Below are 21088 nucleotides of genomic sequence, written 5' to 3' on the forward strand. Positions count from 1 at the left end.
ATTAGCCAAGAGGTCATTCCTCAATAGAAGTCGAAATGAAATGCTCGAACAGCAGCAAGATGGAAAAGCACTTTAGTGACTCAAGAACGGGGCTCCTAGTGTCTTTTATTCACGAATTACCGGACGTGCAAGTAGAAGGCGTCGGCCTTTAAGGGAAGCCCAACTGACTTCACGTGATCGGAAATATTAAATGTGTTTGGTCAAGCACGGACCCGCAGAATGATGGAATGTTGTTGAAGGCGTCCCGCAAGGGCAAAGCTCAGTGCGCGCCAATCCAAATCTATATAAGTAGAAAGGGAAGCGACCGTGTCCCGTGATGACATGTATTAATTCCCTTGATGGCGGGAAGAACGCCGGAATCTGAGCAACGCTGGGAACCCAGGGAAACAGATCCGTATTTCAGTTTTCCAGTCTCCATTTGCGGCCCCAATCGCGCTCCATCTGGGAATATAGTTGGTTCTTAAATGACCTTATGGAGGCCCTTGCCACTCTCGGAAGCCCGTATCGTGCGGCACTAGCTGTCGCCTCATCCGCCAGTTCATTGCCTAGAATACTACTGCGCCCGCGCACGTGGTACAGATCAATGTGAAATCTCCTTGATAGCCGCCGAAGCGCTTTTTGGATCTGTACCACACGCGCGTCTGTCGACGTCAGAGCGGCAACCGCCGACAAAGTGAAAGGCAATCTGTCAAAGATTGGTGGTAACTTATTCGCACTCTCCCAACTGGAGGTGATGGGGCGATAACAAACCCAACCCGCGTGCGTTTATTGAGGGTTCGACTGCTGACCGGCGATAAGGACAACACCTGATCGACCGTGAACCTGGGGCATGAGACGGAGGGCGACGTACAAACACACACTCAACTTAAAGTAAAAGCATGTCGAAGATACAATGAAAAACAGAACATACAAACTACAAGCAGTGGGTCCTAGCTCGCGGAAGGCGTGCGGGTCACACAACACAGGCCCTGGCGCCACTCGCGCGACATTAAGTCCACCGCGTGGGAACTCCTAACACTCGCGAAATAAAAAAAATACGCCACACAAATGCGGCATGAATAATTAAATGAAAGATTAAACGCGATTAAAAAAATACAGTCCGGCGGAAAGTTCTCAGAGGGGGCTGGAACACGAGGCTTATCTGTGACGTGCTCGCCGAGATCCCGATCTGAAGAGGTCGGGCTGCTGGTACCTCGCTGCCGAAGATCTTGACGGACTTGCACCGTCTGTCAATCGACCGGCGAAGACTGTGGCTTGGAGATTTCAGCCTGCCGACCACATCTTCAGTTGTCTCCCGGTGCACGGCCAGGCTGCTCCGTCTCCCGAACCACTCTGCCCGCTCGCCGAGCCGCCTCGTCCCTTTTCACGCTCCGGCGACCGACGTGACGAACGGGTCCGGCGGGCCCGGGAATAATGGGGAGCCCTCTTCCCCATCGCCGTGCAAGCGGCGTTGCGGCTGCGGCGGCAATGGCGGCCATCTCGAGAGGGGCGCGGGCACGCACTTTGTGACACCACCCCGACGACAAGAATGTTATTCTGATAACATTCAAAACTAACACACAGTCGTGCACGCACACCTTAAGGAGACCACACTCCCTAGGCACTCGAAGGTCACGCGCACGATCACGTCGTCGTGTTGGTCACGGTCCGTGAAGTCCTCCGCACAAGGCACTTCGCCGCGCACATCGCTGCCTCGCTCTCACCCAGTCAGTGCACTCCGCAACACAACTCAGACGCAAAAAGATAACAGAAAACTAGCTAGAAAATAGTGGTCCCGAGAATCCACAAGTTCAAGATGAATGTGATACGGCATTGTCTCCTTGCGCCGTGTGACTGGCAAACCACGGCAGAGCTGGTACGCGCACTCTACACGCAACACGCATCACACACACAAAACATAAACAAAAAAATCAAATCGGTGTATTGAAGCGCAGAAAAATTAACAATTAACAAATGCAATCAAACATAAAAAGTTATGTAGCACTATCAGCAAAACCAAAGGATCAATACAATGCCGGCTGCCCTTCTCAATACCCCCTGCTATTTAAACGTACTCGCTGGCGTCGCATTCCTGCCATCCCGCGAGCTTTCCCTACACAAAGGTGGCGAGACGCACTACGCGCTCCGCAGCGACATGGAGTTTCGCGCCCCGGTTGCCTGCTTTTGTCTCGGTGAGCAGGGTACGCTGACCCCTGCCCGGGCCTCACCCATGCGTAGCGCCTGACTAATCGGGTGCCACGAAGGATGCGGCTCAGTGGCACCTGCCGATGGTACACTGAATATCTCGCTCGTGCCCTCTTTCGCGGCGACGACCAACGCTCCGCGACCGCGAAGTCCTGTCGACGCCTCCGTCACCTCTGCATCATTTTGCGCGGCCTATTCCTCACTCTCTGGAGTCTGCCAATGGTCCGTACCTCGTGCCCCCGCGGTGTGTGGTAACTCGCCAGCGCCCGCCGCGCCACAAACTTCACCGCCTCTCTCGGCTTGCGATATCGGCATCATTTACCTGCGCGGCGGCTGAAGTTTTTCGTGGCCAGCCTCTGACCATCGTCACCCACCAAACCGCCTGATTCTCGAAGTACCGGCCTCTCGTTCACTTCAAAGGCCCCGGCACCGAAGGGCTCAGGCACCAGGGAGGATACGGGCTGGGCACGAACCTGAGCAAGGCTCACTGCAGAAGGATGAGGTTTGTCAGCGGCGGCGGTCCAGCCCGGCAGGCACTCTTCAGTTTCGAATGCTCTCGACACGGCCCTCCCTCGCGCTTAACAGAGCAATTTCCCTTTCAAGCTCGAGGGCGCGCCGGGAAGACCGTGCCGCATCGTACTCGTCGGCCTCGCGTTGTCGCAACTCTCGCGGTTTCTTGCGTTGACGACGATCTGCCTCTGCTTTGAAGCTCATGTCGCGCAGAAACTCCCGGAGCGCTGGTCCCTTAAGGCCCGCCTGCCTGCCGACGGCCACGATGCGCTCCAGTTCATCGAGCAGTCCGTCGGCCATATCTCGGCCTACTCCCGCTCTCGGCGCTCCGCGTCTGCTCCACCCGCTATGCCTCGTGGTCACGGAAGATCGCGGCCAGCGAGCCCTGTCGCGGACGCCAGTTGTCGAAGATCGGTGTTAAGGTAGTCGCACTCTCCGAACCGGAGGGGATGTGGCGATAACAAACCCACCCCGCGTGCGTTTATTGCGGGTTCGACTGCTGACCGGCGATAAGGTCCACGCCTGATCGACCGTGAACCAGAGGCATGAGACGGAGGGCGACGTACAGACACTCAATTTAATAAAGTAAAACCATATCCAAGATATAATGAAAAAAAACATGCGAACTACAAGCAGTGGTACCTAGCTCGCGGAAGGCGTGCGGGTCACACAACACACGCCCTGGCGCCACTCGCGCAACATTAAGTCCACCGCGTGGGAACTCCTAACACTCGCGAAATAAAAAAAAATACGCGACACAAATGCAAAATACACGCGACAATAAACGCGCCAGACACTACCCTAACACGACATACAAGAATCAACACGCGATGAATAATTAAATGAAAGACTAAACGCGATTAAAGAAAATACAGTCAGGCGGAAAGTTCTGAGAGGGGGCTGGAACACGAAGCTGATCTGTGGCCTGCTCGCCGAGATCCCGATCTGAAGGGCGTCGGGCTGCTGGTACCTCGCTGCCGAAGATCTTGACGGACTTGCACCGTCTGTCGATCGACCGGCGATGATTTCGGCCTGGACATTTCACCCTGCCGACCACATCTTCAGTTGTTACCCGGTGCACGGCCACGCTGCTCCGTCTCCCAAACCACTCTGCCTGCTCGCCGAGCCGCCTGGTCCCTCGTCACGCTCCGGCGACCCACGTGACGAACGGCTCCGGCGGGCCCGGGAACAATGGGGAGCCCTCTTCCCCATCGCCGTGCAAGCGGCGTTGCGGCTGCGGCGGCTGCGGCGGCAATTGCGGCCATCTCGAGAGGGGCGCGGGCACGCACTTCGTGACACAATCTGAGTAAACATTCACCGCGGCGGGAGATGTCGGTATGTAAAACAAATATTGAAGCGCTTCATTTAGCGCAATCGCCTCCGCGCAATACGCAGTGCTCCCGTCTTGTATGCGAAATTTACCGATCTTGATAATACGATTCTGAGACTTCATCACTATATATGCCGCTCTCGCAGAAGACTGAGTGTAGGAACCGTCAGTGAATATGTGCAAAGCCGGCTCCATTGATTTGATAATGCCACGTTAGGTGTTAACTGCCGAAAAGGATAACGATGCCTCTCCGACGGGTGGTCATTCCAGGGGTCGTATCTGAATTCGATCTTATCTGGGTGATAGTAATTTGGCTCGAAACACATTGGATGGCGTAAGGTAAACAGCCGGAATTCCGCCACGATTCGGTCCAGCTCAAGTGTGGGCGGCGCGTGGGCGAGTATCTGTAACACCGCCGTTCTGATGGTCCGATACGCTCCAGTGATTTCTAAGAGCGGCACCCGGTGCAGCGATTCAACCTTCTCCTTAAGTTGACTGTCCGGGCGATCGGACCACCACACCGGTGAAGCATAGGTGATTACTGGAAGAATAACTTGACGGTAAAGCTTCTGGATGGTGCCCATATTAGTTAAATAATGCAACTGGAAATAAGATAAAATGTTTTGAGTTCTTTGTTCCATTTTTGGCGAATGTAATCTACGTGATTTTGAAAGCTTAACCTCGAATCAAAAACTACTCCTGAAATTTTTAAGCTGTCTTTTTTTCGGAGCCTGCCTTCACCCATGCACACTTTAAGCCCTTGCCCTCCCACCGATGCAGTGCCGTGGGTGAACGCCACAAAAAAGGACTTAGTAACGTTTATCTCTACGCGTACTTCTTTCGATCATTCTAGGACACCGAACCAGAATCCTCGCCGCCATTCTTTCAATATCCGCGCGGCTCTCGGCCGGCACGACAATGACCGTATCGTCTGCATATGCCTGCACAAACGCCTCCCCCCCCCCCCCGGTAATACTACCTCAAGGAGCCCCTGGACCACCACCTTCCACAGGAGCGGACTGATGGGGGACCCCTGTGGGCTGCCCAACGTGGGCGTCTCGGACATCTCCCCCGATTTTGAGCGGTAAACGATCAATCGGCCTGTTAAGAATGATCTGACAAGGTTAAATGTGTTTGCGCGGGCAGGCATATCTTTGCATGAACGATAGCACTTGCGGGTGCCACACTGAATCAAATGCACACTTGCAATCAAGTGCGATCATTATACTGCAGTAAAACACGTTGTGGGGCTAGTTGGTGCATAGCTTTCAATAGATTAGGCGCCAAAAGTGACAGCACACAAGAAGAAATACAGACAGAACCTGTTTGTATTTCCTGTCTGTATTTCTTCTTGTGTGCTGTCACTTTTGGCGCCTAATCTATTGAAAGCGATCATTATTGCTGGCGTCTTTGCTCGCTTTAAATCCAGCAGTCGGCTGCGTAGTTCGTACAGGGCCATGACGGCACTCCCTGCATGTGTAAAGCCAAATTGATTTTTGTGAATAAGGTGATGAGAATTTAAGAAGTAATATAAACGGGAGTTCAATAATCTTTCAAGGATTTTACCAAAGAACGAGTTCATTACTATAAGTCTATATGAGCCCGGTTTATCTGGTGGTCGCCCAGGTTTCGTAATGAATACTACCCTTCCCTTCTTCCATGTTTCTGGAAAATGCCCCAATTTCAAGGCCGCATTAAATATAAACGAAAAGAACACCAAGTGGTATTCGAATATTATTTTCAACGTAGGAAGGGTTATGCCGTCAAGGCCCGGAGCCGAACTGGTCTTACCAAGATTTAAGGCGTACTCTATTTCAGCCAGGGTGAATGGGTCATCGTCGCGCCTCGTAACGGCCAGGGCTCCCGCTACTGCACCACATCAAACCATGGCTCATTTATGAGCCAGCGTATTAAAGGGATACGGACACAAAATCTGGAAATTTTATGAAAATGCTGAAAATGAGTCCTCAGTGTGCGAGTACAGCGAGAACAAATGGCCACTTAGCTCATTTTTCAGCGGATGGATTTATTTTTGGCGTTTTTGTGAGCGCGCGGAACGCCGCCCGGCCCACGCGAGTCGGAAGGCGTGACGTCACGACACCCTCGTCGGATAGCCAGCCGGCCTGCCGCGGTCATTCTAGGGGCGCCGCCGCCGTCATCGCGAGCATGGATACGGGTTCAGGCACCTCTACCAGCGATGAGTATATCTCTGAAGACGAGGACCGTTCCAGCTTGGCAAAAAATATAATCGCTTACGGTTACGAGCCTTCCGCGTCAAGCGACGAAGAGGAGCAGGTGGCCGTAGACGTGCCGGTCAGGCAGCCCGGGCCAGCACCATGGTAAGCCTTTTTTCTAGTAAAATTAACGTGCAGCGGCAGCAGTTTGGAAAGTAATGTTACGTAGGATGTAAAGCGCCTAGTTTCGGGACCTACGCGAGGCAGAGTGGCAGCTATTATGGCTGAATCGTAGAGCATCGTAGCTCGTCGCCTTGTGCTTACCTACGCGGTGGGCTTTCGACCGCTACGCAGTTCGTTTTTGCGTGACGAGGCACAGCATGGGTGTGAAATTTTCCAGCTGTTTCATAGCCCTGCGTTTACGGCTACTGTCACATTCACGCCATTAGAAGCCATTTACTGGTTGAACTCGTTGAGATGAGCGGCTGCGCTGGAGACCCGTCAACCAGATCACTTAGCTACACCGATTCTGTGGCCATAGAGAAAGAAAAAACTTTGGCTGTAACATTAACTAGGGAAATGCTGCGCGAACAATCAAGTCATGAAATCCGAGGCTTGATCATGCAGAGACCTATGAAAACCCGTCATTTTTTGCTTCAAGTTGAAAAGGAACGGGTGAAAAAGCAATGTAGATAAATGTGCTGTGTATTTTAAATTGTCTGGCGTTCATTCACTCGCTTTTTTGTATATTTTATAAATTAAAATGGCGCTCATATGCTTTAATTCGATATTAGACACAGCGAAAGTGTACACAACATGACTATTTTGTTTTGTGACAATAACATGCATCCACAGGATGAACAATTTCTGTCACAACCAGAGAATATTTGTTCTTGCACAGCAATTGATAGGGTAATTTTCCTTCTTTCAACAGGTGCTCCTGCGGTCACCGCTGCGGCGACATGCCTACAGAAAAAGAGAGGGTCTGTTGTACAGAGCAGCAAAAGGTGGCAAACGCCGCTGAAACTTACGAATGCATCACGAAGCACCCGCTTTTTCAATTGTATTGCCTCAATAGGCACATACTCGACCTGGAATACCTCAAGTTGAAGCATTACTGCCCATACCACCTTGGACAACGCACCTTGAATGAGTAAGTACAATAAGAAATCAGTAATCAGGCGAGAAAAAAAAATCCTGAAGCCCTGTTACCGCTGCATATATTTCGTGCTATTGGTGCATAGCATGAACGAGACAGAGGGAATGAATCGAGGGCTCGTTTTATTTGTTAGATGAATTCAAACGAACAGTGCATGGCATGCAATAGAAAAACACCAAGTGAATTTTTTAATCTATATTGTTGTGTTTGTGTTTCTTTTTTTTGCAGGCAATACCGATACACTGCCTACCGACAGTTGGTTTGGTGGGTGTACAGGCGACTTGGTCAAGGTAACCGGGTCGTTTTGCCAAGCTGTGCTGTCCACAGAATCAGGAAAGAGTTCCCTACGCCAGGAGGGCATTACACTGGCTACCTGGACGCATGATGGCAGTTTCTCCTGAATAAACACCCAGAGTTTTCTTCTCAGAATGACGTGTCTTGTTCAGTGAACTACTGCAGTCTGTAACACGAGACAGGGAAATAAGTGGTTACACAAGAAGCTGCAGTTCCAGCTGCAACATGAAAGGAAAGTAGCCTTACGTTGGTAAAATATTAAAGCGCCTTGTATGTGCTGCCACGAGAGCTTCTTTGTCAGCCCGTTCAAAGTTGCTTGAAAGTGGAGGGGGCACGTTCACACTTGTACGTGCCGATGCCTCCCTGTAGGAGCTCGCATTCTGGCACAGGTCCACGGCACACTTCAGCAATTCTTTCACATAGCCTGGAACAAAGCATAGTAAATGGCAATGTGTGTGCAAAAACACGCAAACGAAGTACCGTATGTGCAAGATTCTTTCACTGGTGCGACAACGGCAGCCTTTTTTGCCTTCGGGTATTTGACCAGCCACCTCTTTGTCTCATTGTCAGTGGTTGCTTGCTGCCTTGCACTATTTTCATTATAGTGAAGTGCGGCAAGGCGTGTTCTGAAAGAAAACAGGACCATATCCGTTTACATCACAACAGTCCACCTAAACAGCTTAGGCACAAAGTATGTTTTACCTTGCTACCATGCTGGAATACCCAAAATGGGTATTTTTCGGTGCGAACTGAGTGATGGTGCTGTGAAAGCATTCAACAGCAAATGTTTGTGCACTCGTGGATAGTCGAGGAATGTCTTTGAGCAAAGCCTTGTTTAGGACGATGGCTTTCAGTTTTTGGTGCGCTGGTGATCCTAAAGGAATTCATTGGAAATAATGCAAAAATACTGAAAAAACAATATTTCAAAGCCACATACCTTCTTCCAGCCACTTCTTCTTAGGCAATGGCTCATGCTCGCACCTCGGATAAAGTCTCTCATCATGTACGTGAATGTCAACGACATGACGGACAACGGAGCACCACTTGGCATGAATTAGCTCAAGTTGCGCCCGGCTTGAAAGGGCGCACCAATACAGGTGGTTGATGACAGCAGGAATCCATAGAGTCAGCTCCTGAAACTTCTTGAGCTTCGCTGCGGCTGTCAGCTTCTTTTTGAGCACTGTACAAAAATGGAGATAACCAGATGCATCATGAATAAAAATTTGAGAGCCCAGATATCTTACTGGTACTTGTGCTTCTAAAAAAATTATTAATGCAGAACCTACTCTTGGCAACGTGCCAGCAATCAAAGCTGTGCTCTATGCAGGTCTCCTTTGATGTAAATGCCTTTATGTGAGAATGACGGTCAGTCACAAGAGTTGAAATCTCGAGGCCATTAGCCTCGCATATTTGCAGTGTCCTCTTGAGTCCTTCAACCTCCATATGGTTGCTTCCCTTGGTTTCATTTGACTGCAACATAAGCATCATTAAACCAAGCACATGTGCCTGTAGTCACGAATGCTTGCAGGTTTCTTGGGAAACAACAGTGCTGTCTTATTGACAGCGCCGTTGTTTCTCAAAGGCTGTGTACAACCAACTAGTCTACCCATTACCTCCTAAGCAAGCCTGCAGATTTTCCTATAGCACTCTCTCATGCAACAATAATAACTACCTGGAGAGTTTCGATGTGCAACACCTTGTTCTGCTCTATATCCAGAATAGAGTATGTGCCATACTTGGCAGAATGTCCAGGGGAATCTGCCCTACCATCCCCAGCAACCTGGAGTGGACGGCCAATGGCTTCATCAAAAAGCACATTTTGGTGGTGTGTCCAGACCTTGAAGTAGTGAACGTGTACGGCTCATGAATCTATATGCATACACTGTAAGGTTGGTTACATGACCTAACCAATTTGATGAGCCTACGCACCTTGGTGACTGCAGGAATGACGAATGCATTTTGGACTCTGAAGTGTGTTTTGTCACAGCTGCAGGCAACACCCACACTCCTTAGTGCCCTATAAAACTTCGAAGCTTTGCAGCCTGAAAAAAATACTGCCGCAGAAAGAAGCAAGCTACCAGCTGCCTTCCAATTAATTATTGACTGTGTTGTCCATGTAGAGACATGATGGTTTATGCACATACGTGTCTCCTGCAATAATATGCCTTTCACAGTTTTGTCAATGGCTCTGCATGGATGTGAACACAGAGGGCAGACCGAGAGCAGTTCATCCAGGCTAGACTCGAAAACAATGAACTTCCTCTCTTCATAAAGCGGCACCGCTGTGTTAACAGTGCTGTCTCTGAAAAAAGAAAAAGATCTGTTTGAGCACTGCACAATATTATATGATGGTCTAATACATACTTATCCAAACTGACATCAGAGAGTGCATAGGAAGGATCATATTGAATTCGGTTTTCATTTTCATCCATTTCGTCTTCAGATGCATCCGTCCATTCTGGCAATGATGTCGAAGACTGTGGTGGCATAAAGGAGCTAGTTGAAATACTACGTTTGTCCCCGTGGATGTTAACCTGTGTTGCTAGAAAAAAAATAGCATAAGCGAAAATATAATTTAGCAGCAACAGTAGAACTGCTCCGATATGCTATTTTCAACAAAACGCCAGGAACAACACGGATACAGAAAAAACAGACGCGAAGGTGCACTCGTCTGTGTCCAGGTGGTTCCTAGTGCGGTGGAAAACGACATACCTGCACCATCTGGCTCAATGTGCCAAAAGAACTTTAGGTGCGTTGATTAGTAATGACAGTGCAAAGATTTTATGCTGGTACCTGTTACGTATATATGCTATGCATAGCGAGGCTAGTTACAAAAGAGCAGTGACATAAGGATGCACATTGGTTCCTCTGATACACCTACCCCAGTCTCTGCAGATCATTGATGTCTGAACAGCTGCATCAGCCTGAAGTGGTTTTGCTGTAATTTGTCTTTCATTGGCGGCATGAGGTTCTGCTGCAAATTGCTGGAGAAGTGCTGCAGAGCATTTCTCCTGATGTGCCTCACACTCACTGTTCTGCCTGCTATTTGTACATGCCTCTGCACTGCCTTCACAGGAAACTTAAAGAGATGGAAACAGTTGACAAAACTATTTAATGAACACACACCAAAGCATAAAATTTTATCAAGATGACCTGAAGATTTTTACATGCATTTTTGTTTTCTTCCCTTTACACCCACGCAAAGGAAATCGCTCTTTTTAAGATAAAACGCTCCACTGACAAATATGAAATACGTTTGTTATTCGTGAATTATGAAATGTACCTGCTTAGGTGACTTCTTCAAACGGAACATGATCAATTGGAGGTGTATGCATTTCGCAAGCATCACACTGTGGTCCTTGGATGTGAACTGCTTCTGTGTGGCAGGCTTTTTCTGTGGTAGGTTGTTCTTGCAATATTTGATCACTGATCTGCAAGATAGGAATACGAGAGTGCACATGAAAACGGGGCACAAAACACGTAGGTAGAATGTACAGGTGACGAAATTGTGTATTCAGTCATGCACGCATAGTTATTTATGCCGTCGTTGTGAGCAACTACACAGGAAGGCGGCAAATGAACGGAAACGGTACCAACCTCTTTTCGTCTCCTCTTTTCAAACGCGCCGCTGATCCTTCCTGCCTTGCGTTTTCGTGAGAAGACCGAGGGCACAGCGTCAGGCTTTAGGCGTTGCCCTTTGAGCGGCATGCCGAGGCTTTTCAGCACAGCCGGGCTTGTCGCATAATCATCGTCGACGAAGTGGTCCGGGCAAATGAAGTCATCTTTTAGAGGTTTCCAGGCTGGGCGTGATGGCTGACAGGCACGTATCCAAAGTTTACGCACCTTCTCGTCTTTGGGAAACGTGTGTGACGGCGAGTCACGACCGACGATGCTGTTATAACAGCCTTGGGCGCAGCAGTGTCTGGGCATTTCCTTCCACCGCGACGAATGCGTCGATGCCAATCGACGACCGTGGGAACACACGTGTAACTCACTACCTGCGTGGAGCGCCGACGGGGATTACGTTTCAGACGGACCACGTGCGAAGATCGCCGATAGCGGTAAACAAACGCGGCAAGCGACCGACACTCCGGAAAGACTGCGACGGCTTTGGCTGGCCTTGGCCGCGCGCGCGCGCGCGAGGGTGTCATGACGTCAAATTTCAGCTTCTGCCGGCGGCCGCTTGGAGGCAAGGCGCAATAGAAAATTGCAAAAGAAAGATGTTTCTCCTTCTTTTTTTCAAAGCAGCTTGTTGTAATCGTCATTTTCAGGAGATCAACTTTTGTTCTCACGCATAAGATCACCCGCCAACTTTTGTGTCCGTATCCCTTTAATTGTGCTCGTCCTGCAAAGGTATCACTGGCATTCCCTCGAATGAGAATTCGATATGACGGTGTTCTGATAGTGTCTCTTCATCAGACACACTCCACAGGTAACCACTGTTGGCCATTGTTGCACTGGCCAGTGTGACATCGATCCAGCTTGCGGTATAGTGGTTTTCGTATGTGGCTTCTGACTCTGGATCGTTTAATATATGCAAGCCGTAGTCGCACACCATCTGCATTACCGCTGCACCCCTGTTATCACTACCACCACGACCCCAGTTAATATCTTTCGCGTTGAGATCGCCCACAATGATGACATTGTCATCCCGAGACCGTTCAATACAGTCTGACACGATATCTAAGAACGAAGCAATATCTACGTGCGGAGGCGCATACACTCCTATCAGTAAGAATGCGAGAGAGCGCGTCGACAGTCTCACAGCAACGACATTGGTGCTGACGGTGACTTGGAAACAATCAAATCTCGATCCGTCCCCGAATATAACTACTCGGGGGTGGTCAGGTGAGGCAAATCTGTGGTGACGCTCCGGAATACTGGGGATCACGTTTGTCGTGATGTAGGGATCACAAGCCATTGCGAGAGCAATTCCATTCTCCTGCATGACGCGCACCAGCACCATCGCCGCCGCTTTCGCACGCTCTAAATTTGCCTGAATGAATTTTAAATTATTATTTAGAATCATTTTGGAAGCAGCCCCGTATCGCCAATAAAGTTATTTCGAACAGGTTGATTTAATCTAATACCAACCGCCAATCGCCCCCATCCACGCATCGCTGCACTCTTCAAACCCCGTCCCGTCGCACGCCACCACGCCTTCTGCCCTACGGCGGGACGCCACACCTGTGCAGGGGACCCGCAGCGCACCGACCTCGAGGGGGGGGGACGTTGCGGGCCCCGCCCCAATTAGTTACCATAATCAGAGCGCGCGGGCGGAGTGCCCGCTCCGCCCGCGTCGGGCAGCGAACATCTCCCGTCGGGTGTCCCGCGGATTCCAGCCCGACTCCCCTACACGCCGCACAGGCAACCTCCGCATCGCCCATTCTTACATTACAAGTCTGTGCCAGGAGGTTCCGGCACACTTTGTGCAGGTTGCCCTGGACGCCACGCCTTTAACGGGGCAAAATCGGCGCGCGTGTCCATACGACGCGCAATATGTACAGGGGAGACATATAAGTCCTCCACTGCACGCGCCGCGGGCCACCCGACACAGATTCTTTCTTTTCGCATGATTTCTTTAAATCGGCAGGCTGTACTTCGAATTGGTGAGACGTCAGGGTAAACTCCAGTCAGTTTTACGTGTGGTTTTCTTTTTTTCTGGTACTCATATTCATCGCAGTACGCGTGTCCGTGCTCGCATTCACTGCTCTCTGCAGGTGGTCTAGTGTGACTTTATCTTTCGCTATTACGGTGACACCCGAACGTGTCTCACGAAGGGATAATTCTCTTATGCCTGCACTACTAGGATCTACAATCGCCTTTAGTCGCATGACGTCTTCTACAGGAGAATTAGATTTACTTACCGGCGTCAAGAAGGCAACGTGACCCTGCATCCAAGGCCTTGTCGTCTATGTTCAGGCCGTCACTCCAGTGGCGTCCGGAAGCCCCGAGGCCTGCCAGAGGCCCCGCGCCCCCGCCGGCGTCGGCCGGCAGTCAGCTCGACCAGCCACCGCCGTGGCGTAGGACCGCCCGAGCCCCGATACTCCCGCAACTGCCACTTGTATCCGTAAGTCCGTTGCCTCCTGTCTGGCTTGGTCAAGCTGCCTTCGAAGTTCCTGCATTTTTGCCTCTCGCCGCGCCGCCGCCGCTTGAAAATCTGGGCAATTCTTTACTATGACATTTAATTCGGTTGTGATTTGTGCTCGAACCAAATTTGTTATTTTAGTTTTGTCATCAAAGAGGATTTTTTCGACTCGCATTTTTCGCGTCGCAATCTCGTCCCACTCCTTCATTAGCTTGTATTCTGTTTCCGAATTGACCTGATTAGTAGTCAAAAGACCGGCATTCGCAACCGCCGTATTGCGCTCCTCCCTTAATTCAATTCCTGCTGTCGCGCCCCTCTGCATAGCTGTGCCCTGTCCGACCATGCTAATAATCTCATCTCCGTCCTGTCAGAACGCACGATCTCCCGATCCTAGAGAGCTTCCGATGCTTGTCCGCCTGTTTTCTCGGGGCGACGCCCCGCGCGCATGCCTCAGCCGCGACATGGACTCATACCCGTGTAGGTACGGCCATGTTGGCCTCCTCGCCTAGAGCCGAAAGATGCTTTCGTTAAAAAAAAAAAAAAACAAATAAGCCCTTTTTGGTTCCTGCCGACGCGTCGAATGGTTTCGCTGGATGTTCTAAAATAACCCACAACTACAATTTAGTACGTAAGAGGAAAATTACAAAATTGCCGAAAGAACGGAGCCCGATGCAGCCAGCCGGCGAAGCAGTTGCACGAGCGCTCGTGCAACTGTACCGCCCCGGCCGACTACTTCCCCGTCATTCCTGAAAGCAAAACAAAAATAAAGGGTGGGGAAAACCTGTACCTGCAGAAAAGCATACCAGGTTTAAAGCCAATTTAAAATAAATGAAAAGGGGTTTTGAAGTAATACCCAAAGCGCATGTTTTGGTTAAAGAAAAGCCAATTGGAAAAATAAAAGTGTGGGCATAGGTAACGCACAGGTGTCCGAAGGTGTCTCATCGAGGGCAGAAACCCTCGCACAGGGCTATCTTTTAATGAATGAATGAGGCGGAGACGTGAGGGCATAGCCGTGGCCATGAAAATGATGAAAGAAAAATGAAAAGGGAAAAAAAAACCAAGAAAACTAAGAAATAGTAAATAAACAAGCAACAGGAAATCAAAGGGAAAGAGAAGGGCAAGAATGAAATAAAAGGAGAGGCAAGAAATGAAAGGACTGTCCGTCGTGAACGAAAAAAAGAAAGTCATGGTGGGGACAAGAGGAACAATAAAGAAAATTAAAAAGTGAAAGGAAAGGAGAAAGAAAGAAAAAAATTACCGACGATTACGTTACTTCCTAATGCGAAATTTGAGCGCAGCAAATAAGCTGTTTCACCTTTTGGATAGATTGAGGCAAAGAAATCGAGCAACACATGTATGCGCTATCACAGAATTTTTATTTTTATTTTTCACACGTATTCCTTTAACAAAGACTCCACTAACCGTTCTTGACAGTCATGAAGGAAGCTTTGTGGTCGGAGAAATAGACTGATATATGTTCGACTTGGTACACCAATGCTTGATTCTCAAAGACGAGATCTATACAAGTGCCTCGCGAGGTTGTCACAGCCGTGGGGGAAGCAGAGGCTAAGCGCCGCCGCCGAGAAGACCCTGCCGTTCGCGCCGCCGAAGCGGAGGCTCATCGCCGCCGTCGAGAGCAACCAGCAGTAAGCGAGGCTGAAGCAGAAGCTCATCGCCGCCGCCGAGAAGACCCTGCAGTTCGCGCCGCCGAAGCGGAGGCTCATCGCCGCCGTCGAGAGCAACCAGCAGTAAGCGGAAGCGGAGGGGGGCGGCGTGTACACCCAGCGGCAAACGATGGGGGCAGAAGCGCGCGCAGCAAGCGGACAACACGATAAAGGGAGGAGGGAAGAGATAGCAGCGACTGACTGATGCCTTTGACTGATACTCTTTCTGCATGGCGGCGACGGTGTTCTATGCAGTCACGTTATCTTGACTCTCTAGCGGCGTCAGCGGCATCCAGCGGTATCAGTCGGTCGCTGCTAGCGCTGGGGGGATGAAAGGGGGGCGGAGCTGGTTACGAGGCCGACGACGACGACGACGCGAAACCCAGGAACGGACGCCAAAGAGCTGCGCTCTAAAAAAAACACAGTACACAGAAGTACACAAAACACACAGCTGGCACTGTGACGCTGTGCCGTGACCTGTCCTCGTGTAGGGTGAAGCCGCCGCGCAGCGCACGGCGAGGCAGGCGAGAGTCGAACTTCCAACATGCTTGTCACGACGCCCGGTTGTTAGCAGCCGTTGCGGCAGGCCTCCGGAATGATGGTTGGTTTGGCCGATAAGGGCGCTCCCGCCTCGTTCGTGAGGAGGACGGAGGGTAATCGCCGCATAGTAAGGCAAGTTGCCTTGACACGGCGGAGTCCAGCGGGTGCTCGAAACCTGCGATTACAGGGCGCGTCCGTCCTCGAAGATTGCGGTATAGGCCAAGGGTGAAAGACAAAGTGGCACAGCGTCACGGTTTTTCCAGACATCGACCGAAAGGTCGCACAGCCGGCCGGTTGCGCGAGGTCGTGTCGCCAGGGGCGCGAAGCCCCGCCGTCTCCGGTCGACAAGACGACAGCGGCCTCCGCAAACCGACATCTGTTAGTGTAGTGTACGTGTATAAGAAAAAGAAAAGAAAAAAAATGTGTTAAGGGCAATGCCGCGGGCGGGAATCGAACCCCCAGCCGGACGGCGGGTATGCGCCGGTGGCAGGGCGCGCCGCTGGGGTCGCATGACGGTCCTGGCAGATGGGGGCGCAGGAGGGGCTGCGTCACAGATCGCAGTGGCCCCGCGGACCATATGCGCCCGGCGGGCTAAACTCACGCCCACACGGAGGTTGTCAGCAGGGCGCCGGACGCTCAGGCCCACGCAGCGCTCAGCCCCACCCGGCCATGGCCGGCGCGCAAACGGTAGGCAGTTAACTTCGATCATAAAGGAGCGTGTCGGTGTGAAAATGTCATCGGACGTAGTCGGGCAGGTGGTCACTAATGAGCCGTACTATCTGTATCAAAATCGCTCTATTACGACTGGAGCGCAAAATCCCAGGAAGGTCAAGTCTAGTCAAAGAGCTCTGCGGCTCGAGAGAGGCGGGCAACGGTCTAGTGAGGCTGCATTCCCCCAAGTAATGATCAAAAGACGAGCACTCTGTGCCACAGGGGCACAGAGAGTCGTGAGCGAGGCCGAAGCGGTAGAAATAGAAGGGGAAACGGCCGTGCCCCGTAAGCAGGGTAACCAAAGCCCGAGGGGGAGGAAAAAAAGGATGGCGTCTCCTCGAGGCGCGGTACCCAGCGAAAAAGCGCCGTGCCCGCGTGGTTCTCGCGCCATGACCGTGCCCACCGCTCTCGTTGGACCGCCCTGAATACATTCCGGATCGATCTGAAAGGTATGGGCGCTCTGCGGTCGAGCCCGTACCGAGCGGCCCGCGACGCGAGGAAATCGGCGAGTTCATTGCCGAAAATCCCGCAATGCCCGGGCACGTGATAGAGATGCACGTCGGACCAACCGGCAACCTCCCCGAGCGCGGTCTGAACACGGATAATGCGGGGATCGGCCGAGCCGGGCGTCGCGATCGCTTGCAGCAGAGATAGGCAGTCGGTATATAAAGATACCGCGCCCGTCTGCCGGTGGCCGCACAGGTAATTCAAGGCTTCCGCAAAGGCGATTACCTCGGCGCAATAGGCACTCGTGGCGGCGCACACACGAAAGCGGCCCAACGCCCCGATCCGTTCCCGCGGGCCGAGGACGACGAAGGCGGCGCCCGATGAGTGCGGCGTGTAGGAGCCGTCAGTGAACACATGAAGCCCCCCGGCACGCGACCTGCTGCGCGCCTCCGGCGCCGACGGTTGCGCAAACGAAAAAGCGCGCGTCGAGGCCGGGTGTACTCTCCAAGGGTCGGCGGGGTAGAGGATATCGCGCGGGGAGAACGCGAGGTCGCCGAACTCGACGGCCTCGCGCAGCCCGAAGAGCCGAAATTCCGCCGCGGTCCTGTCTAACTCAAGCGACAGTGGCGGCACCTTCATTAAAACCTGCAGGGAAGCCGTGCGCGTCGTCCGATAGGCGCCCGACAACGCCAGCAGGATCGTGCGTTGCATTGTTGTTACGCGGGCGCTGAGTCTGCAGTCGGGCTTGGCAGACCACCACACTGCCGACGCGTACGTGAGGGCCGGCAGCATCACCTGATGGTAAAGGTGTGTCAATGCCGCCGGCTGCAGGGCACCCTGCATTTGGACGAACGTCAGCGCCCGGCAGGCCAGATGTTCGGCCTTCTCCTTGAGGCTGTCGGCATGTTGAAAAAAGTGGAGGCGCCTGTCAAAAGTCACGCCTAAGACCTTGAGGGCCTCCACGAATTTCAAGCCTCTGCCCGAAGTGCCCAGGCGGATGGTAGGGTGGACGCGTTCCATGCCGCCATGCCCATGAGAAAATAGAACACAGTAGGATTTATCGATGTTCAGGGAGACCTTGACGCTCGCGGCCCATGCTACCACTCGCCGAAGAGCCTCCGAGCCCACCGCGCCGAGCCCGTCACGCGTCCGAGCCGAAATGACAAGAATTGTGTCGTCGGCGTACGCCTGTGCGGTCACTCCGGCGGGCATGGGAAGCTCGAGGAGCCCATGTACGATGACGTTCCACAAAAGTGGAGACAGTGGCGAACCCTGAGGGCTACCCAGCGACGGCCTGGCCTCGACCTCACCCGCGTGGGAGGTGAACACCACACGGCGGTCCTCGAGGAAAGAACGAAGGAGATGGTATAAATTCGTCGGAAGCCCCCGGTCCCGAAAGAATTTAAGGACGAGGGTGTGCCACACGCTATCGAAGGCGCCGCGAAAATCCAGCGACATTAGGATGGCCGGTGTCTTGGCCTCCTTGAGTGCAAGCAGGCGGGTCTTTAAGGCATATAAAGCCATGACAGCGCTCCTGGCGTGGGTAAACCCGTATTGTTGTTCGTGCAGGTGTCCACCGCTCTTCAAAAAATAATATAATCGGCCGTTCAAGAGGCGCTCCAGCACCTTGCCCAGTGCCGACGTGACACAGATCGGCCTGTAGGAGGTGGGTAATTCGGGCGCGCGCTGCGGTTTCGGGAGGAAGATGATTCTCCCCGTACGCCAGCAACGGGGGAAGTATCCCAACGCAAGCGCCGCGTTGAAGAGCCCGAGCAGAAAAGCGCTATGCGACCGCGCAAGCCCCTTGATGGTATAGGGCGTGATCTTATCCGGCCCGGGTGCTGATGAGTCCATCGTTTTGCGAAGGACTCATTGTAATTCGGCTGCCGTAAAAGGCGCGTCGCGTACGCGCGTACAATAGGGCGACTCCGCGAGCGCCCTGATTTCTGCGTGGCAGGGCCCGTCAGAGGAGGGATCATCGATCGCCACGTGCGTCTTCAGTAGGAGGGCCGCCGACTCTAGGTGTGTAGTCGTGCGGGTACCGTCCGGCAGCTCAAGCGGCGGCAAACACTGTCGCGGGCGCACCCTGCCGAACGCTTCCCGATACGCGGCGGAAAAAATGGAGCGCCGCGTACAACTAGAATACCACCCGCGGAGGTGCGAGGTCTTGGCCGCGCGAACATGGCAGCGAAAAACTGCAAGGGCCTTCCTTGCTGTATGCCGTCCGGAATTGCGCCCGCAATTCGTCCGCCGCGCAGCGCTGGTATTTGCGCCGCAGCGCGTTCACGGCACGTCGTTCCCGCGCCAGCGCCGGGGTCCACCAAGGCCTCCCCGGGCCCCTGACAGGGCGGACGTTCGCCCGGTAATACCGGTCAAAGAGCCGTTGGAACCCTGCCAGGAGCTCGTCGAGGGCGCCCGGTGATTGTAGGGCAGCCCCCGAGACCCGCGCGAACCACGGCTCGCTTGCGAGGGCAGTCAACAATTCCTCCCGCGCATAGCGGGTGAGACGGCGAGGACGGTTGTCGCGAACAGCGCCAATGCGAACCGCAACGTTCTTATGTCCCGAGAACGTGATGTCCTCGCGAACAGTCCAATCGAATCCAGCCGCGACGAGGGCCGGCGCCGCCAGCGTGACGTCGAGCCAGCTGGCCGCGTAGCGCGTCTCGTACGTTGGTGGCGACTGGGGATCATTAAGGACAACAAGGCGGTTCGCCCCGGCAAACTCTATAAGGCGGGCGCCGCGTTCGTCCCCCGCGCAGGGACCCCACGCCGGGTGCTTCGCGTTAAAGTCTCCCGCGACGACGATGTTAGGCGTGCGGGCCTTCGCGAGAGCCTCCTGGATGCCCCGAAAGGTTTCGTCCATCGGTCGGTGGGGCGGCGCGTACGCGGAGACAAACACGAATTGGAAATCGCGTGCCTCACAGTACACGGCTACGACCAGTTTGGAGAAAAACAAGGGAGAAACGTCGTATGGCGGCCCTCGCGTAACCACCGCGGCCACCGGATCCCGATCGATGGCGTACACGGTGAACTGCGGCGGCATACGTGGTAGCTTGCCTCCGGGCCTGTAAAGGTCGGACACGGCCGCCAACGAGACGTCCGTCTCCGACATGCAGTCGCCCAAGTGTTGCGAGGCCAGTCTGGCATGATCAAGATTTAATTGGATGAAGGCGATGCTGACCGCCGTGTCCGCGCGCGCCGCGCCCCGTCGGGCGTTCCCCCCGCCTGCCGCACGCCCGCCGGCGCCGCGCCACCCCGCTCCCCCATTCGCGCATCGCCCCCCTTTCCCGCAGCGCTCGTCGCGCTACTGCCCGCCGTAGTTTGTGCGCGCTCGCAGCCGCGCCACCCTCTCCATCAGGATAGGGCACTGCGGGAATCCCGCGGGGTGGGCAGACGATAAACCGGCCCTATCGCACTCCGCGCAACGCACCGCCTCGTCTCCCATGCGCACCTTGCAGGAGCCGCCCAGGTGATTTTGCGCGCAACGCATGCACACTGCTTTCGCAGCGTCAGTGCGAACCGGACACGTGGTGCGGCCGTGACCATACGTGGCACAAAAGGTGCACGTAGGGACGTGAAGGTCCTCGTGGGCACGCACCATAGTCCAGCCCACAGAAAGGCGTTGACGACCCATGAGAGCGCGGAAAGCCGGCGGGTCAACCTCCGCTATGTAGGCGTTGGTGCCCGACCGTTCCTTAAAGGTCTCGCGGACCCTACATTTATCGGGGTCAGGATTGAGGCCCGGGTTGCGGTCGTTGAGCCTCGCGATAAAATCCTGCGGCGCAACGTCAGGGTCGACACCCGAAAACCGCACGTGCGGATTACGCTTTTCCGCAACCCTAACGATTAGCGCGGCTCTCGTGACGGCATTGTCCTGTATGGCCTTGTGTAAATTGTCGATCGACTGTTTTATGTTTTAAAAAACCGTAACGCCGTACCGGGTGTGTCGCAGTGACACGTCCTTGATACCCTTGGCCGCAGGATCGA

The 21088-nt window shown here is 53.2% G+C and overlaps 3 protein-coding genes across 3 annotated transcripts; 1 reads left to right on the plus strand and 2 right to left on the minus strand.

Moving 5' to 3' along the window:
- The first annotated feature begins 7106 nt into the window (after positions 1–7106).
- Positions 7107–7742, plus strand: LOC142563651 (P2X purinoceptor 7-like). Its single transcript, XM_075674235.1, has 2 exons — positions 7107–7351; positions 7586–7742. Exons 1-2 carry the CDS (start codon positions 7161–7163, stop codon positions 7740–7742), a joined length of 348 nt encoding a protein of 115 aa, XP_075530350.1. The 5' UTR covers positions 7107–7160.
- Positions 7682–9890, minus strand: LOC142563650 (uncharacterized). The gene is made up of 8 exons (XM_075674234.1): positions 9581–9890; positions 9324–9488; positions 8938–9121; positions 8589–8831; positions 8354–8525; positions 8132–8277; positions 7898–8075; positions 7682–7817 (listed from the first exon to the last, which is right to left on the minus strand). The coding sequence occupies exons 1-8, from the start codon at positions 9791–9793 to the stop codon at positions 7808–7810; spliced, it is 1311 nt and encodes a 436-aa protein (XP_075530349.1). The 5' UTR covers positions 9794–9890; the 3' UTR covers positions 7682–7807.
- A 9348-nt stretch (positions 9891–19238) lies between these two features.
- On the minus strand, positions 19239–20213 carry LOC142563507 (uncharacterized). The gene has a single exon (XM_075674055.1). The coding sequence runs from the start codon at positions 20211–20213 to the stop codon at positions 19239–19241; it is 975 nt and encodes a 324-aa protein (XP_075530170.1).
- Between the last annotated feature and the right edge of the window lie 875 nt (positions 20214–21088).

The sequence above is a fragment of the Dermacentor variabilis genome, chromosome 11, assembly GCF_050947875.1.
Source record: "Dermacentor variabilis isolate Ectoservices chromosome 11, ASM5094787v1, whole genome shotgun sequence".
In the NCBI taxonomy this organism is placed as follows: Eukaryota; Metazoa; Arthropoda; class Arachnida; order Ixodida; family Ixodidae; genus Dermacentor; species Dermacentor variabilis.

What these genes read in the sequence shown, in the direction of transcription:
- LOC142563651 (XM_075674235.1), top strand. Translation starts at nt 7,161, where the DNA reads ATGCCTACAGAAAAAGAGAGGGTCTGTTGTACAGAGCAGCAAAAGGTG. An exon ending in GGACAACGCACCTTGAATGA is followed by an intron (nt 7,352 to 7,585) that starts GTAAGTACAATA and finishes TTTTTTTTGCAG; the next exon opens with GCAATACCGATACACTGCCT.
- LOC142563650 (XM_075674234.1), bottom strand. Translation starts at nt 9,793, where the DNA reads ATGTGCATAAACCATCATGTCTCTACATGGACAACACAGTCAATAATT. An exon ending in TTGCTGGCACGTTGCCAAGA is followed by an intron (nt 8,832 to 8,937) that starts GTAGGTTCTGCA and finishes ATTTTTGTACAG; the next exon opens with TGCTCAAAAAGAAGCTGACA. An exon ending in TATTCCAGCATGGTAGCAAG is followed by an intron (nt 8,278 to 8,353) that starts GTAAAACATACT and finishes GTTTTCTTTCAG; the next exon opens with AACACGCCTTGCCGCACTTC.
- LOC142563507 (XM_075674055.1), bottom strand. Translation starts at nt 20,213, where the DNA reads ATGTCGGAGACGGACGTCTCGTTGGCGGCCGTGTCCGACCTTTACAGG.